The sequence below is a fragment of the Pyxicephalus adspersus genome, chromosome 6 (genome assembly GCF_032062135.1).
Source record: "Pyxicephalus adspersus chromosome 6, UCB_Pads_2.0, whole genome shotgun sequence".
NCBI classification, from domain to species: domain Eukaryota; kingdom Metazoa; phylum Chordata; class Amphibia; order Anura; family Pyxicephalidae; genus Pyxicephalus; species Pyxicephalus adspersus.
Window position 1 is genome coordinate 31,104,818 of NC_092863.1, and position 14,046 is coordinate 31,118,863.

General features: G+C 36.3%; 1 protein-coding gene across 1 annotated transcript in view; it reads left to right on the forward strand.

The window, feature by feature from the left end:
• Positions 1 to 1,409: 1,409 nt before the first annotated feature.
• CMTM5 (CKLF like MARVEL transmembrane domain containing 5) overlaps positions 1,410 to 14,046 on the forward strand; it is an 18,550-nt gene continuing 5,913 nt past the window's right edge. The window contains exons 1-3 of the mRNA XM_072415097.1: positions 1,410 to 1,915; positions 8,922 to 9,074; positions 13,260 to 13,358. Of these exons, the coding sequence (XP_072271198.1) occupies positions 1,820 to 1,915; positions 8,922 to 9,074; positions 13,260 to 13,358 (348 nt within the window). The 5' untranslated portion in view covers positions 1,410 to 1,819. The remainder of the gene's footprint in view (positions 1,916 to 8,921; positions 9,075 to 13,259; positions 13,359 to 14,046) is intronic.

The following is a 14,046-nucleotide window of genomic DNA, read 5'->3' on the forward strand; positions in this document are numbered from 1 at the left end:
AAGGAAGTACCTTTGTTTCTCAAATCAAGCACTCAACACTAAATAACAACTATCTGATCCAAAGATCCACAGAATAAAGGTTTTACTGAAAGTTTTACAGCTTGGAATAGGTTGTGTGTGTCTCTTGTATGTCTTCAATGGTCTAACAAAGAAACTGTTCTATTGCAAGAAAAGTGTGTGCCAGATGGAGGATGGAAGCAAGATGTGTGCAGCAGCCAGGCTAAATTGGTGAGAAGAGTATTACCCTCAGGTGTGGTTCCCCGTGTGAACAGTCACAATGGAGAAGAATCCTAGAAGCGGGGGTATGAGGATTTCTGTGATGAGCAGTAAGACTCCCCAAAGAAGGAGGACTGCATGTTTGCATATGAATGACACTGAGACAACCCATGTCTACATCTGGATGGGATTGAGTTTTTCCCTCCCTCCCCCATCTAGAAAGCCCACTGAGTACTGCAGGACAAAACTTTGGAGCACTAACTGTGAAATTCAGAAGCTCCTGATACTTGGGAACCTGGAGAACCTTGAGAAGCTCCTGATACTTGGGAACCTGTAACTGTTCACGTTAATAATTCACTCATTCCCCATATATTTCCCTTCTATGAACATAACATGGATGTCTCCCAATGATAGGGATATATTTTTACACATTTTTTATTGGGGCAGCACAGTGGGTACCAAATTGGAATTTCAGCATGGACACTATCTGTATGGAGTTTTCTATATTTCCCCTGTGTTTACATGGGTTTCCTCTAAGCATAACATTTTCCTCCCATATCCCTAAAACATATTGGCTCACTGAAATTGGAGCAGTCAAACAAAATTGTCACTAAGGTAGAGCAAATAAAGTGTGATATGTCTAAGAATTATGTGAAATTATATGTGATATGTTGGCAACACATAAATACATTGCATGTAAGATACTGTAGGTATCAAGCATACAGTAAACCAAATGCATCACTAAGTACGTGAGTGTTCTAAATTTAAAAGGAAAAGTATGGATTTAGCCAGATATTTACTTGCTTGAATTAGCCAGATTGCTGCAGTTCCTAAATTTGCAACTTTTTTACATTGTGTTGCTTACTAAATATATGTTATCTGTTGATCTTGTTTCCCTTTCTGGAATTTCCCACATATTAGGTATACATGCTGTTTGTGTTTTTCTTTCATATATTTTTATACTCTTTAGCTGCACATAGTTGCATTTTTTGCTTGTTTCTTTTGAATCACTTTTACTTCCATTTGCTTTAGGCATTCAACACATGACCACAGAACACACTAATAATAACAATTTATATTAGCTTTTTATTCCACAAAATTCTTTTGCCAGTTGTGTCAGTGTTTCTCCTCTTTTCCTCCCCTAGTCTCTCTCCCTCCCCCTCTTCCTGTAACACAAATCTGGATCAGTTGCATTTTCTGACACAGTTTATCCTCTTCACCCTGCTCACACATCAGGAGAATCTCTGGAAGAAACTCACTTTTCCTCCTCCTCCTGTCTTAATCTTACTAATCTTTAACACCTCACAACATTTTGATGCACATTTAATAACTTTCTCTCTTTTCAAAGTCTTGAACTGGTTCAAAAACTTTCTCTGTTCTGAGTGTACAGAAATGGTTTACTGTGTTTCTTTTCTGTCTGCTTAGCTCATCACTAATTCAAACAATATCCCAACAGTTCCTCTACTAAGAGGAAAAATAAACTGTCCCATCCTACACTCAATACTAATAGATTGCAGTTGTCCTTTTTCTATCCTATTCCCTGACTCCCTTTCCCCCCATTATCTGTTATCTGTCAATCTGTTGGTGTAGCCCCAGCCTGGGGATGAGTGGAAGGGAGGGAGAAGAAAGCTCCAGTGGCTTTTCCCTGGATAAAGAATTCCTCCGATCAGTGAAAGGGAAGCTTTTGCTAGCAGAGCTGGTAAGTGAATTATATTTCATCTCTCTTATTAGTGACCAGAGGGGATTATAGTAAATATTGGGCGAGCATGGCAGCCTAGTACCAGTCACGGTGCCAGCTCTGTAAGGGAACCTAGCCGTAGCATGGTTGATGTCTCATTATCAGGTGATGAAGAAAGAGGATGTGGCAATCCTTGTTTTGATCACCACTGCATCAAACTCCTTTAAACTCTTCGGCCCTGTACACACAAGCGGATGTTCACTTCCCATTTCTGATCCAAAATAATGGTTGGATCTGAAGTTGGAATGATTGGATCTGGGTTATGTTTGGTTGTGGATAGATCGGATGTGTTGAAAAATATTGAAAAAAAGTATACAAGTCTCACATGCACAAACAATGGTCATGGTCAAGTCTCACATGCACAAACATGGTCAATCTAATCAGAATTCTGGTCAATTTTATCCAAAGGAAATGATCAGATGTGCAGAATATTGAATATGTGTGTGCAGCGTTTTGGGATTTTTGACTGATTAATTACAATTGGAATACCAATTGGATTGGTTAGGTACCTGTGAAATTGACAGCAGATCTACCTGTGTGAACCAACTCTACCTGTATACAGAATAATGTATTATTGAAACCAGTGGGCATCAAGACACTTGTCCATCTTCTTCCATCACGCCGCTACAACGGAATCCATGCAATAAAAAGTGTCACACCCTTTCTTATATGTTAAGTGACCTGCACATTATTGTGTAGAAATATATTAACAGCATAATAACAATAAAAGGTATTTAAGAGCATCTAATATAGTCCAATCACCACAATTAAGGCTTTATTTATAAAACAGTAAGTCTGACATTCCCTCAAACATTCAAATAATTGAAACACATGGACCTGAAAGATTCCCATAAATCATGTCTGATTCCCTGATTTACAAATAGAGCCCTAGGTAAAGAAAATGCTAGCCTAGTATTGGGTTGTATATGGGTACCAACTAAACTGTGATCTTTTTTAGCACATGACTTAAATATGACCAGTCCCTCTTTTATCTGTAGAGAGCACATGGAACAATTCCTAACTAGTTATAGAGATTTTTCAGCATACAGGAAGGTGGTAGATCTATGTGATTATTGTTTACAAAGTTTACATATGGCTGCATGTTAACCAGCAAAGTAAACCTGATTCATGTCCAACTATATGGTCAATGGAACAACTATATGTTCCAATAGGAAAGTAGTACCTACAGGTAAAGGCAGAATATTCCATCTCGATGAATATATCACTAAATTGGGATTGGGATATTCCTGATAGCAGTGTGAGTGAAGAAGGACAAAATACCTTAGCAGTGGCTATAAAACAAAAATAAAATTACTGTATGGATATCTTTTATAAGTGTCTTTGACCATACAAGAAAAATTAGACTGTCTGACCTGACCTAAAACCATATGTTTTACATATTGCTCATATCCCATATCATCATGTCATGGCTGCATTAGTTTTGTTATAAAAATATCACCTTTCATTAGCCTCATCTTTATTATTATTATTATTATTACCCGATATTTATATAGCGCCAACATGTTATACACGGATGTACAAAGTCCATAGTCATGTCACTAGCTGTCCCTCAAAGGGGCTCACAATCTAATGTCTCTACCATAGTCATATGTCTTTAACAGAGTCCAAGGCTACGTACACACCTGCCATGGTTCTCCTCTGATAACTGTCTCAGGGCCGATATCGGACGAGAATTTGGTGTGTGTACAGCACTCATCGTCCATTGTTCGAACGACCGTCCTGGGGGATCCACAGACGATGGACGGCAAACGATCTTAATGGAAATGAAGGGGGAGAGCGCGCAGCAGGGTGCCACTCCGTCGTTTTCCCCCTCCCCTCTCCATAGAGCACAACGGTGCTGTATGTACAGCACTCATTCATGCATCGTGCAGTCGTTAGTCGTTGGAAAGGATCGTGAAAGATTTATTGCACCTGTATACATAGCCTAAGGGCTGTGTTTTGAGGAGAAGCCAATTAACCTAACTGCATGTTTTACATACCTAACATGTTTCTGTCCATTTGTCCAGTCAAGAGTATTCTTTGAATTATCCTAGTAATTGATGATGTTTATGTATGTAAATTTAAATAATTTAGTGGCATGATAAAAAAAAATCAAAAAAAACAACTTGCATGATAACTATGCACGCACAAAATATAGTTATCACATGATCTGACCTTTCATGCCCGCTCAATGATATCTGTGCATAACCATAAGCTAGAAACATAATGACTATACATTCTCATGATTATCCATGAACATGGTCTAAAAGGACCTTTATATTTGTGTATGTGGGGCTCTTGATACCTAAATTGTTTAGCATATTTTCTGAATATTAGAAAGTGTTTGTATTTTATATATGATTAGTTTGTGTTGTGTATGAGGTTTTGGTATTGCATCTTTTACCAGTGCAAAGCAAAGAATTTTCCCTATTTATTTCCTTTAGACACAAAAGTTGGCAAAATGTTATTAGTTAGTGACATAACTACAGACATAAGGTCAATATTGCTATTTTTGGAGCGAGCATGTCTCATGAAGAGGAGCTAAACCCGTGCTACTCACTTATCCCCATTCCATAGCAGGGCACCTCCATCTTCATTCTACCTTTCTTCTCCTTAAAATTTTCAGCCATTTTGATTGGCCATGATGGGATGTTGTAACTTCCACGCTCATTTATTCGCTGGCAACAACCACTGAGCTCTGTGTGGTCAGCTTTATTAACCCAGGTGTGATCAGGCAGGTAAGACAGACATCACTTTTTGCAACACCAACCTGCCTGATCAAGTAGTAGTACAAATAGGACTTTAGTTGCATTTGAGGTGACCATATACTAATCAATATTTTTAATGGATTAGGCATATTTAAAAAAATCCATCAAATCTAACAAAATCTATTATAAATTGTGCATTCCCAACCAATTATTAACCAATATATCTACTGAATGTTGATTAGGAATGCCTGTTTTTTTTGGATTTTGTGGCATCTCTCCACCAAGCCACCTCACTCCAGTAATGTATGAATTCAGCCAGGAGTGCTCCCAAAGAACCTATGGAATTTTATGGGACCTTATGGGAAACCTTTGGACAAAGAAAGTGTTTCCTGTAAACCTATTGGAGCACTGGGCAGGATGCACTCACTATGACTCTGCCATTTGTTGTAATAAACAGCGTGATGTGCCTCCAAAGAAACTCTCTCAGCTAAATAAAAAAAAAGGACAGTGTTTGGGTGTAAATCATCAATATCAAGGTACCATTGATCTTTTACCAGACTTTACACATATTGGGTCTAGTTTATTAAAGCTATCCAAGGCTAAGGAAGATACATTTTCATAAGTAAACCTATGTGATCCGTCAAAACTGGAATAGATTTCTTAAAAAAAAAATTGCTATTTATTATCAAATATTTTAAATCCTGGACCAGATCCATTCCAGGTTTGCTGGATCACCCAGGTTCACTGATAAAAATGTGTCCTCCCCAGCCATTGAGAGATTTAATAAATCAGGCCCATTGAGAAGTCTATGGCACTTTTATATCCTCTTCTTGCATACCTCAGTTGCTCAGTGCATGCAGTACTAAGAGAAGGTTTTTTAGTACCCAAAGTGAAAAGTCCAAAGTGCAATGAGTTATAAACTACCACAGCAGCAAAAGGTTTTTTGCACCCTCTCCTGTTTAAGCTCTGAAAGTGCTTCTTCTACCTCACCCCTCCACCCAATCCTGAGTATACCTTGACTGTTCTACCTGACAACATAGAGTGTACCATGCGCAGTGATGCTGGATCCTCTATACCGGAACTGCTTAGGAAGTTACAGGGTTGTGTCAGGGCACAATGTTGTCTCTTTGTATATCAAGAATTTTGGCTATGTTTTCACTAAATGTTTTTCAGCTAATTTTAATTACTCTAGACTAGAGATAATAATATTATTTAAAAAGGGGGATCTCTGCATAATTCTTTGATCTGGATATTATTTCAATTCAATTTTTTTCTGTGGACAACCTAATTTTTATAGTCTTTTTTTCAACAATGCAAGATTCCATTTTGAAAATGAATATACCTATGAAACAAAAAGGAACACAATAGGTCAAAAGGTGGAGTGATAAGTATTTATTGTTTACAGAAAACATTATTATGGGATTTATTCTTTTATAGTAAGGGTTTTTAGGGTAGCTGGGGGTATCACTAGTGCTTCCCAACATTCTGTACTGTATATCCTGTATTTGTGTAAATAGGCAAAAACAGCTTTTTTTACAATTTACAAACATCTTGCATTTAAGGTCAGTTTAAGAGGCTTTTATTATCATCATATCCCATCTGTACAATGTTTTTGGTACCTATCAGTAGGACTTTTGCTTTACCAGTATACATTGGGTCTACAGTCACTTTGGCCATTTTTGGCTAGATCAGACAACGCTCCTCATGCAGTTGGAGGTCCATAGACACCACTGGTTTATGCCTGGCAAGCAAAGTGGGAAGGAATGTCTGGGCAGAAACCATATTACAATCATAACACGTATTACAATCATTACATATATCCCAGAGTAAAGCACTGGTGTTCTCAGTAATGAGATGGTGGATGTTACTGAGAAGAGCTGCAGAGACAGACCACACTGTGCAGATGGAAGCTTAAAGCGTACCTAAACTCAAAATATTCACTTTATGTAAAAGGGTAGACAACCCCCTTATGTAAGGTAAAAATTTTTTTTTTTTTTTTTTTTTTTAGGTTCAACACCTTTTTTTTAAAAAAAAAAGAAGGGTGCAGCACTGACCCCTATTTCTCGATCGCTTAGGTGAAAGGGACGCTGGATGAGCACAGTGGGACCAGGTAAGTGATGATTTTAATATAGGGAGAAAAGTTCGGGGTTATCGAAAATAGTAACATTTTTTAGCCCGTACCAAGGTCGGGCTTATCGGTCAGGTGGTTAAAGAACAGTTGCTGGCACCAAGTGCGTATCTGAAATGCATTAAAATCAGTCTATATATGTGATTGTAAAAAGTGGCTGTATATGAAGAATAAGGTTGTGGACACATATCAAAGAATTCTCGCCCAATATGAACAGTCGTACTTATCTCGAGTGAGAATCTGACATGTATAGAAGTTGCCTGACATCTTTCATGGATCCATCAGGAGAGATCCATGAATGACTGATGGAATGATTGCAAAGTCCAGGGAGGAGAGCACCATGGGTTTCTGCTCTTTGTTCTCTCACCTCCCCTCTCCATAGAACAAAAAGCAGTGTGTGTCATCTGTCACTCTCTGTCACTTAAAATGATCACAAAAGATCGTTTTCAGCTATGAAAATTGAAGGTGTGTACACATCTTAAGATAAAAACCCCTGACTAAGGACTTGGTGCTCTTCGCTATCCTTAATAGACTTTGTTAGGTACTCAAAACTGGCATGGTTTGGAATCTAGGGACCTGCTTTTGAGTGTGCACAGAAAAATGGCAGCAATGCCTTATGGACAGTATTCTAAATGATTGTTTTGCCTATTTCGTATTGCTTAGAATAGGTTTTGCTCCTCATCACTATATGAATGTGTAGTTTGATTATAGTGAGCCACAATGTTTCAATGTTTCTGTATACTTTAAAGTATACTTTACTGTAAAGTATGTATAATTATTCTGTGTTGTGAAATATTAACAGGACAGAAACTGAAACATTATATGTTTATGTGTATTTGATGGCTTATGTACTAAATAATCAATCAATACACTTCACCTTTTGCATGTAAAACTTATGAGCTTCAAACCTCTTTCTTTTTTCTCCATTCATTCATACTTAATTTCAATTGCTAGCATTCATGAAATGGGGTTATAATAAAAACAGTTTGGTAAATTCAAGTGTATGTTGTCTTCTCCATTTACATGGACCACAAAGAATAATTACGCAAAAAAATAAAAGATTGCTCAATACTTTTAAATTTGTAATACTTTTGTATTTGTATGCAGGTAAGTTATATGTAATTAAAAAAAAAAAAAATTAGAAAAAAGTGATTTGGTTTTAAGGGAGTGGCCATCGCTCTTATTAGAGGACAGTTAGGAGCTATGCATAAAAATGTGTTGTTTGACTTTTCATATTTTGTGATCACTTGAATTTTACAATGAAGTGTTATTTGCCCAAATTTTTGCATGCTAAAAATCTCATTGTATGTCAGAATAATTAGGCCTCATACACAAAATAGGTCACTTAGTTGAGATTTTTCTCAGTGGCCTAGTGCTTGTAGACAGAAAGGGTTGAGCCAAATGATTCAGGGCACATTAGCATTTGGCATAGTGATTGCATTATAAAACACTGCTAACTCTGGATGAATAGTGTTCATTGTCTGTAACATAATGAAGATATGAAAATAAGGACTAAAAGTACAAATGTTACAAATTAAATTGTTAAAGCATATTTAAACTCTAAAAATAAACTTTTCCTATTTGTACCCTTGTTCTGTTTAATTTGCGATTGAAATTGTTCTGTTACATCTGTTTCATAATTTAAAAAATTACATTACCCACATGGCAGATGCTTTAAAAAAGGTTCCTGGCCATTTTAATTGAATTACTATGTATTTCCAGCCCATTCCAAATTAATGGAATTCTTTCACGCAATACATATCACTATGCATGCAGGGACACAACCTAATAGTATGGCTTAGTGAGATGTGGACTGCTAGCCATGTAATGTGTGGGCTATGGGGATATAGTAGGGGGCTTGTTAGGGTGGAAATATAAACATTTTGTATTTAAAAATTTATATTTATAATTTATTAAATAATTTTGTAATTTAAAATGGGTCTTTATTCAAGTTGCACACACCTACAATATCACTCTGGTAAAACATCTCCTTAGATTGCAATTCTCAACTTGCCTATAACAAATGAATTATCTGTGAAAAACAAAATTGGAATATTCTTATAATAGTGGAGCTTAGATAGACTTCACATTTGATTGATAATCTAATATATGTGTCTTTCTCTCCTCACAGGTCCTCTGCTTTGTAATATTTATCTGTTTTGCTGCATCCATATCCTCCTATCTGGCAGCACCACTGATTGAGCTCATCATCACCTTGATTTTTCTCATCCTTTACTCAAGTCATTATAATGAGCGCTTCACTGCTCTCAACTGGCCCTGCACCGTAAGTTATAAGACAGAATGGTATAGATGTACTTGTTGTCATATGTTAAATTTTAAGAGGTTACATTACTAGAAGTAAATGCTAAATGAATGGTAACAGTTTAGTAAATAAGATGAATGTTAATCACCCAACTGTGTGCTAGCAAACATTGTTTTTTTTTTCCCCTGGCATAACATTGACCATAGCTTAACTAGTTTTACTTGGCCAAAAAAAACTTCAATTTTCTTAAAAAAACTTTCTCTGAATGTTTACACCATGAGGTGCAAATGAAATATGGAGTTTAGCATTAAGCAGAAGTTTTAGTTATATTGCTATGCTATTCTGTTTAATTTTGTAAAATTTTAAACTATGTTGTCAAAAGATTACTTTTTATGCATGCAATCGTTGTTTGTTACACCATATGTGCAACTGTGAAATATCAGAACTACTTTTCCTGGATACAAATACATATATACGACTTAATATATATAACACATTATTTGATATCATGCATTTACTTACTTGTCAACATTTTGTTCCCCTAGGAACACCCCCACAAGGTTACTGGCATACATTTTTAGACATATGCTGGTTTTAGCAAACAATCCATACTTTCCTGATCAGAAATCAGTCAGGGAAAAACAAATATTTTACTGCCTTCTACAATTCAATATATACCAGATTTTAACGAGAATACCCATCAACCAATTTGCTGCTGCTGTTTTTTGTACTGCTTGATGAGGTACAAAGCAATGCATCTGTCAATCAACTGCCACTACAGCTCAGACTTGATTGATAAAAAAATGCCCTTTCCCAATCATTTTTTTAGTCATAATTCATTAAGCAACGCCATTGTGTTTAAAAGGTTTTGTTCAGTTTGATATTTTGAAGGTCTAAAATATTAAAAAATCTTGCAAAGTGTATGCCTTACATATAGGAGAGCATACATGTTCTGATTTTAGCATGGTTTGAATATTACCTATAAAATTGGGCAAGGATTGTGGGACTCGCTTAGGGGGTGATAGATCTTTATTACTGTCTTAAGCATTTAGAATCTGATAGGAAGATCTTCTTGTCTATTGTCCTTTTCCTCTATTGAAAACTGAACAAAGCTTTGCCCATGGGCCTCATTTTCCTCATTAGCCAAATTGCAAAGATATTTGTGGCAATTCCTACTGGAGTTTAGGACAGGTATATTTATCATTGCCCATTCATATAGGCTGACATCTATGCAATCTAGAATTAAGGTAAAATTTTAAGGATAACACCCTCCTGCTGTTTACATAATTAAAGTAGAAAGAAGAAAGTTTATGTTTGATGTAAAGGACACATCAAAGCACTGACACTCTTAATAAAACGTTCTGTTATGCTTTAGGCTATGTACACACGTCAGAAATCAAAAGGATCATGCTCTTACTGGGTGAAAGTCTGACATGTGTACAGTGGTCTGACATTCATGAAAGATTGTTTGGGGATGACTACTGTGCTTTTCTATGGAGGAGCGCACAGTTGGGTTCTGCTCGCTCATCCTCTTCCCTCCCCTCTTAATAGAACAGAACAATGCTGTCTGTACAGCACTCATTCATTCTGCCAATTCTTGACCATCACAAAAGATTGTTTTAGGGGCAATAATCTGACATATATGTAGCCATACACAACCTAGGTTGCCTTAGTGCTCATTCACAGTCGCAGTGCTAATTACAAATACATACACATTCTCAACAATCCTTTCTTAGATAAATCAATACAAAAACCAATAAATTGGACAAAGCTAAATAAACAACAAGTACCATAAAAATATTAAAAAGCTGAGTTTTGGAACATATGAGAAACTACCTATTGAGCACTTTATTTGAAAAACCTATAAGCAGACTACTCATGGAATTTTCTGATCAGTCAATCATGTGGGAACAGGCCAGGTCACAAAAAATACAATGGAGAAAATATGTGATCTCAGATTGACTATTTCTGTAACTACTGATCTTCTGGGAGTTTTACTAAAGAATAATTGGAATGGAGAAAAAACCAAAAACTATCCAGTAAGTAGCAGTGCTGCGTACAGAAGGGCTTTGCAAATGTGAAAGGTCAGAGGAGAATGGCCTTGTTTTTGAAAAAAAATATAATATGCACATTATATTGCCTAGTATAATAATAATTATAAATGTTATTCAAAAGGTTTAAAGAGCGCAACCATGTACAATAGTGATACTGCTTTTACAAAAATGTACTTCTCTCACTCACTCAGCAATGTTTCGATTTTTATGTTTCAGTTTCACTCCTCCTTTTTCTTCTTCTGTTTTATATCTTGTTTACAGGGAAATGAACTTTTACATGATTACAGAAATAATTAGGAAATCAATACTTAAGCTCTTTAGCTAAACGTAATATGATTTTACATGGATTCCTTAAATGACCCTTACAAATGTATCTACACAGAAGGTAGTATTTAAAGATCTCTGTTCTAATGGAAAAGCAGTCTATTGTTCATAAATGAGCAGAGTTTATAATTACTAAAGAAAACCAATTTCATTTGCAGTACAAAAAGCAGTTAATATAGAGTTCAGTGTCAGACACTAGAATGTTCATGCTCACTAATAGCACAACTATCATCAAGCAAAATGTAGAATGAATAAGCTCTATACACACTATGCTGTTCTCTTCTATGGAGAGGGGAATTTGATTTACCCATTTAATCCCCCACCATAGGAAATTAAAGCAGTCCTCCCTGCTTGGACATTTATTCATCTGCTATGATGGATTGATGAACAACGTTGAAGGACCTCTAGAAGGATCTCAGGCGACAATTATCTTGCATGTTTACAGAAAGTTCTAACATTGCATTACTGATAAGCTTTGCACAGACTTTAGATTTGTGTTACCCAAAGTTTTTTTACTGTACTAATGCTAGATATCTGTCTACAATCAGAACTGTCAGGCAATGCCGTATAACAACTAGCCAAGCCAGATTGCTAAACATCCAAACATCCTCTTTTTCTCCTTCATCAACAAGGAATAATACTTTTCTGTTTTTATTACACAATATATTACACAGTGACATAACACTAGATATCCATGCTTCTCTATGCAGATAAATGTGGGGGGGCATAAGGGGGCTGTATATCGCTTACCAATAACATCAAGCTGTAGAAACACCCACATGTAATGATGGGCCTCCATGTTTCAAATACTAAAATCTAATGAATGAAAGGAATGGACCTGGGTTGGTTTAACTAGGAATGAAAGGATTAGAAGATGCTGAAGGTCCTCCAACCAGGAAATAAAACAGGCTCTACTGGACTTTCTGCATACTGTGTGAACTGCACCGTGTACGGGGACATCTGAGTAAGCAATTACAGGACGAGAATGGAGCCTTTATAAATATGAAAAGTGAAGACCCATATAAAAAAGACACAAGAGGACTTTTTGGTACATCGAAGAAGTATAACTTTACATGCAGCATGGGTTCTTTAATTAAAGAGCTGGTCCAGCGGACTCATTATGCTGTTTTACCAAATGTTAAGATATGTTTGTAAACAGTATCAAATAGTAATACTGAAAAAATACATAGTTAAATTTTGATCCAGAAGGTTGTCCAATTAGAAACAAAAAAATTTTTAGTTTATGGTACCTTGGATCAAACTAGCCTAAAGGTTCTTGGAATGAAAGATCACTATAGGAGTCCTACATGGACTTCTAAGGCAACTGGGCATTTCACACAACGCAGGTATTTGCTTTCCCGAGGTCCTGACTATATGTCATAGTAATTTTTTGGCTGTGGGTTATAGGAGGGGCTGATGTCACTAAATATAGTTAGTTGAAGTAGCAGAAGTAGGAATATACTACGAAATAAATATCCAACCCTTCAGTGTATTAAACGGTGTCAATGTTAACTTTGGGAGGTGCTACATGAGTTTCTAGAGGCGTTTATAGCCACCGCTCCTGTCCCTTCTGGTAGTTTAAATGTTATTACTTGTGTTCCTATGACCCCTATGTTTTCAATATTGCAGAAAATGTATATGCAGGAATATTGGATGACTGTGCACAATTCACATCCTAAATGAAGGATTAGGTCACCAAAGATGCCCAACTGATTCCTGCTATGTTTTTCAGTTCCTGTTTGGTTTAGTAAAAGCATTTTTAAAGTTTTTGTACAATAGATTACAAATAAAAACTGGCTAACTCATATACATTTATTTTTGGTTTTAGGATTTCCTGCGCTGTGTCTCAGCTGCTATCATTTTTCTGGTAGTCTCCATTGTATCTGCAGCACGAAGTTCAGGAGATGGAGGGGCTATTACAGCAGCTGTGAGTACTTCTGTGGATGTCCTTTTTGTTGCTAGATCCTCTATTTTCCATCTTCATTAAATCACAATCATTTCGTTTCTATAAAATGGAGGTATTTTACTTTTTCTTTTTCATTCCTTTGTACTGCTTTATAAAAAAATTGGCATATAAAATGGTACTAACATTATGATGTCATATATGAACAATTGGCTTTCTTGTTGCTGATGGTGTTACTAATAGTATTTCATCTCAACAAGGCTATCTGTGTGTAGCAGTAGATTAGTTCTCAGCATGTGGCAAAGTTACATCAAAGAGGTAGCTCTGTTCAAGTTATGACGGACTCTTCCTCGTCAAGTTAAAATATACATACATACATATATATATTCAGAAAACTGGAGACCAACCTGAGAGGTGAGCACTCTATGTAAGATAGAAGTATTAGAAGCTTAGTAGCATTCAAATCATAAGCTGCGATTGAGAACTACCTTAGCTTTATGCATTTAATGCAGCAATGTTAATCAATACCAAACTCTGCTCCTTGGTGGATTAACCGAATTAATGTATGGGAGTGCTGGCTGCCTAGGGAACAAAGAATACGGTAAGTAAATTCTTGGAGTAGTGCATTTGTTTTTAGTGTAGATAGTTCTTGGCATTTGGCTTTTGATGCTTGAATAAAATAAAATCTTTAAAAACAAACATGCCCTTCTTT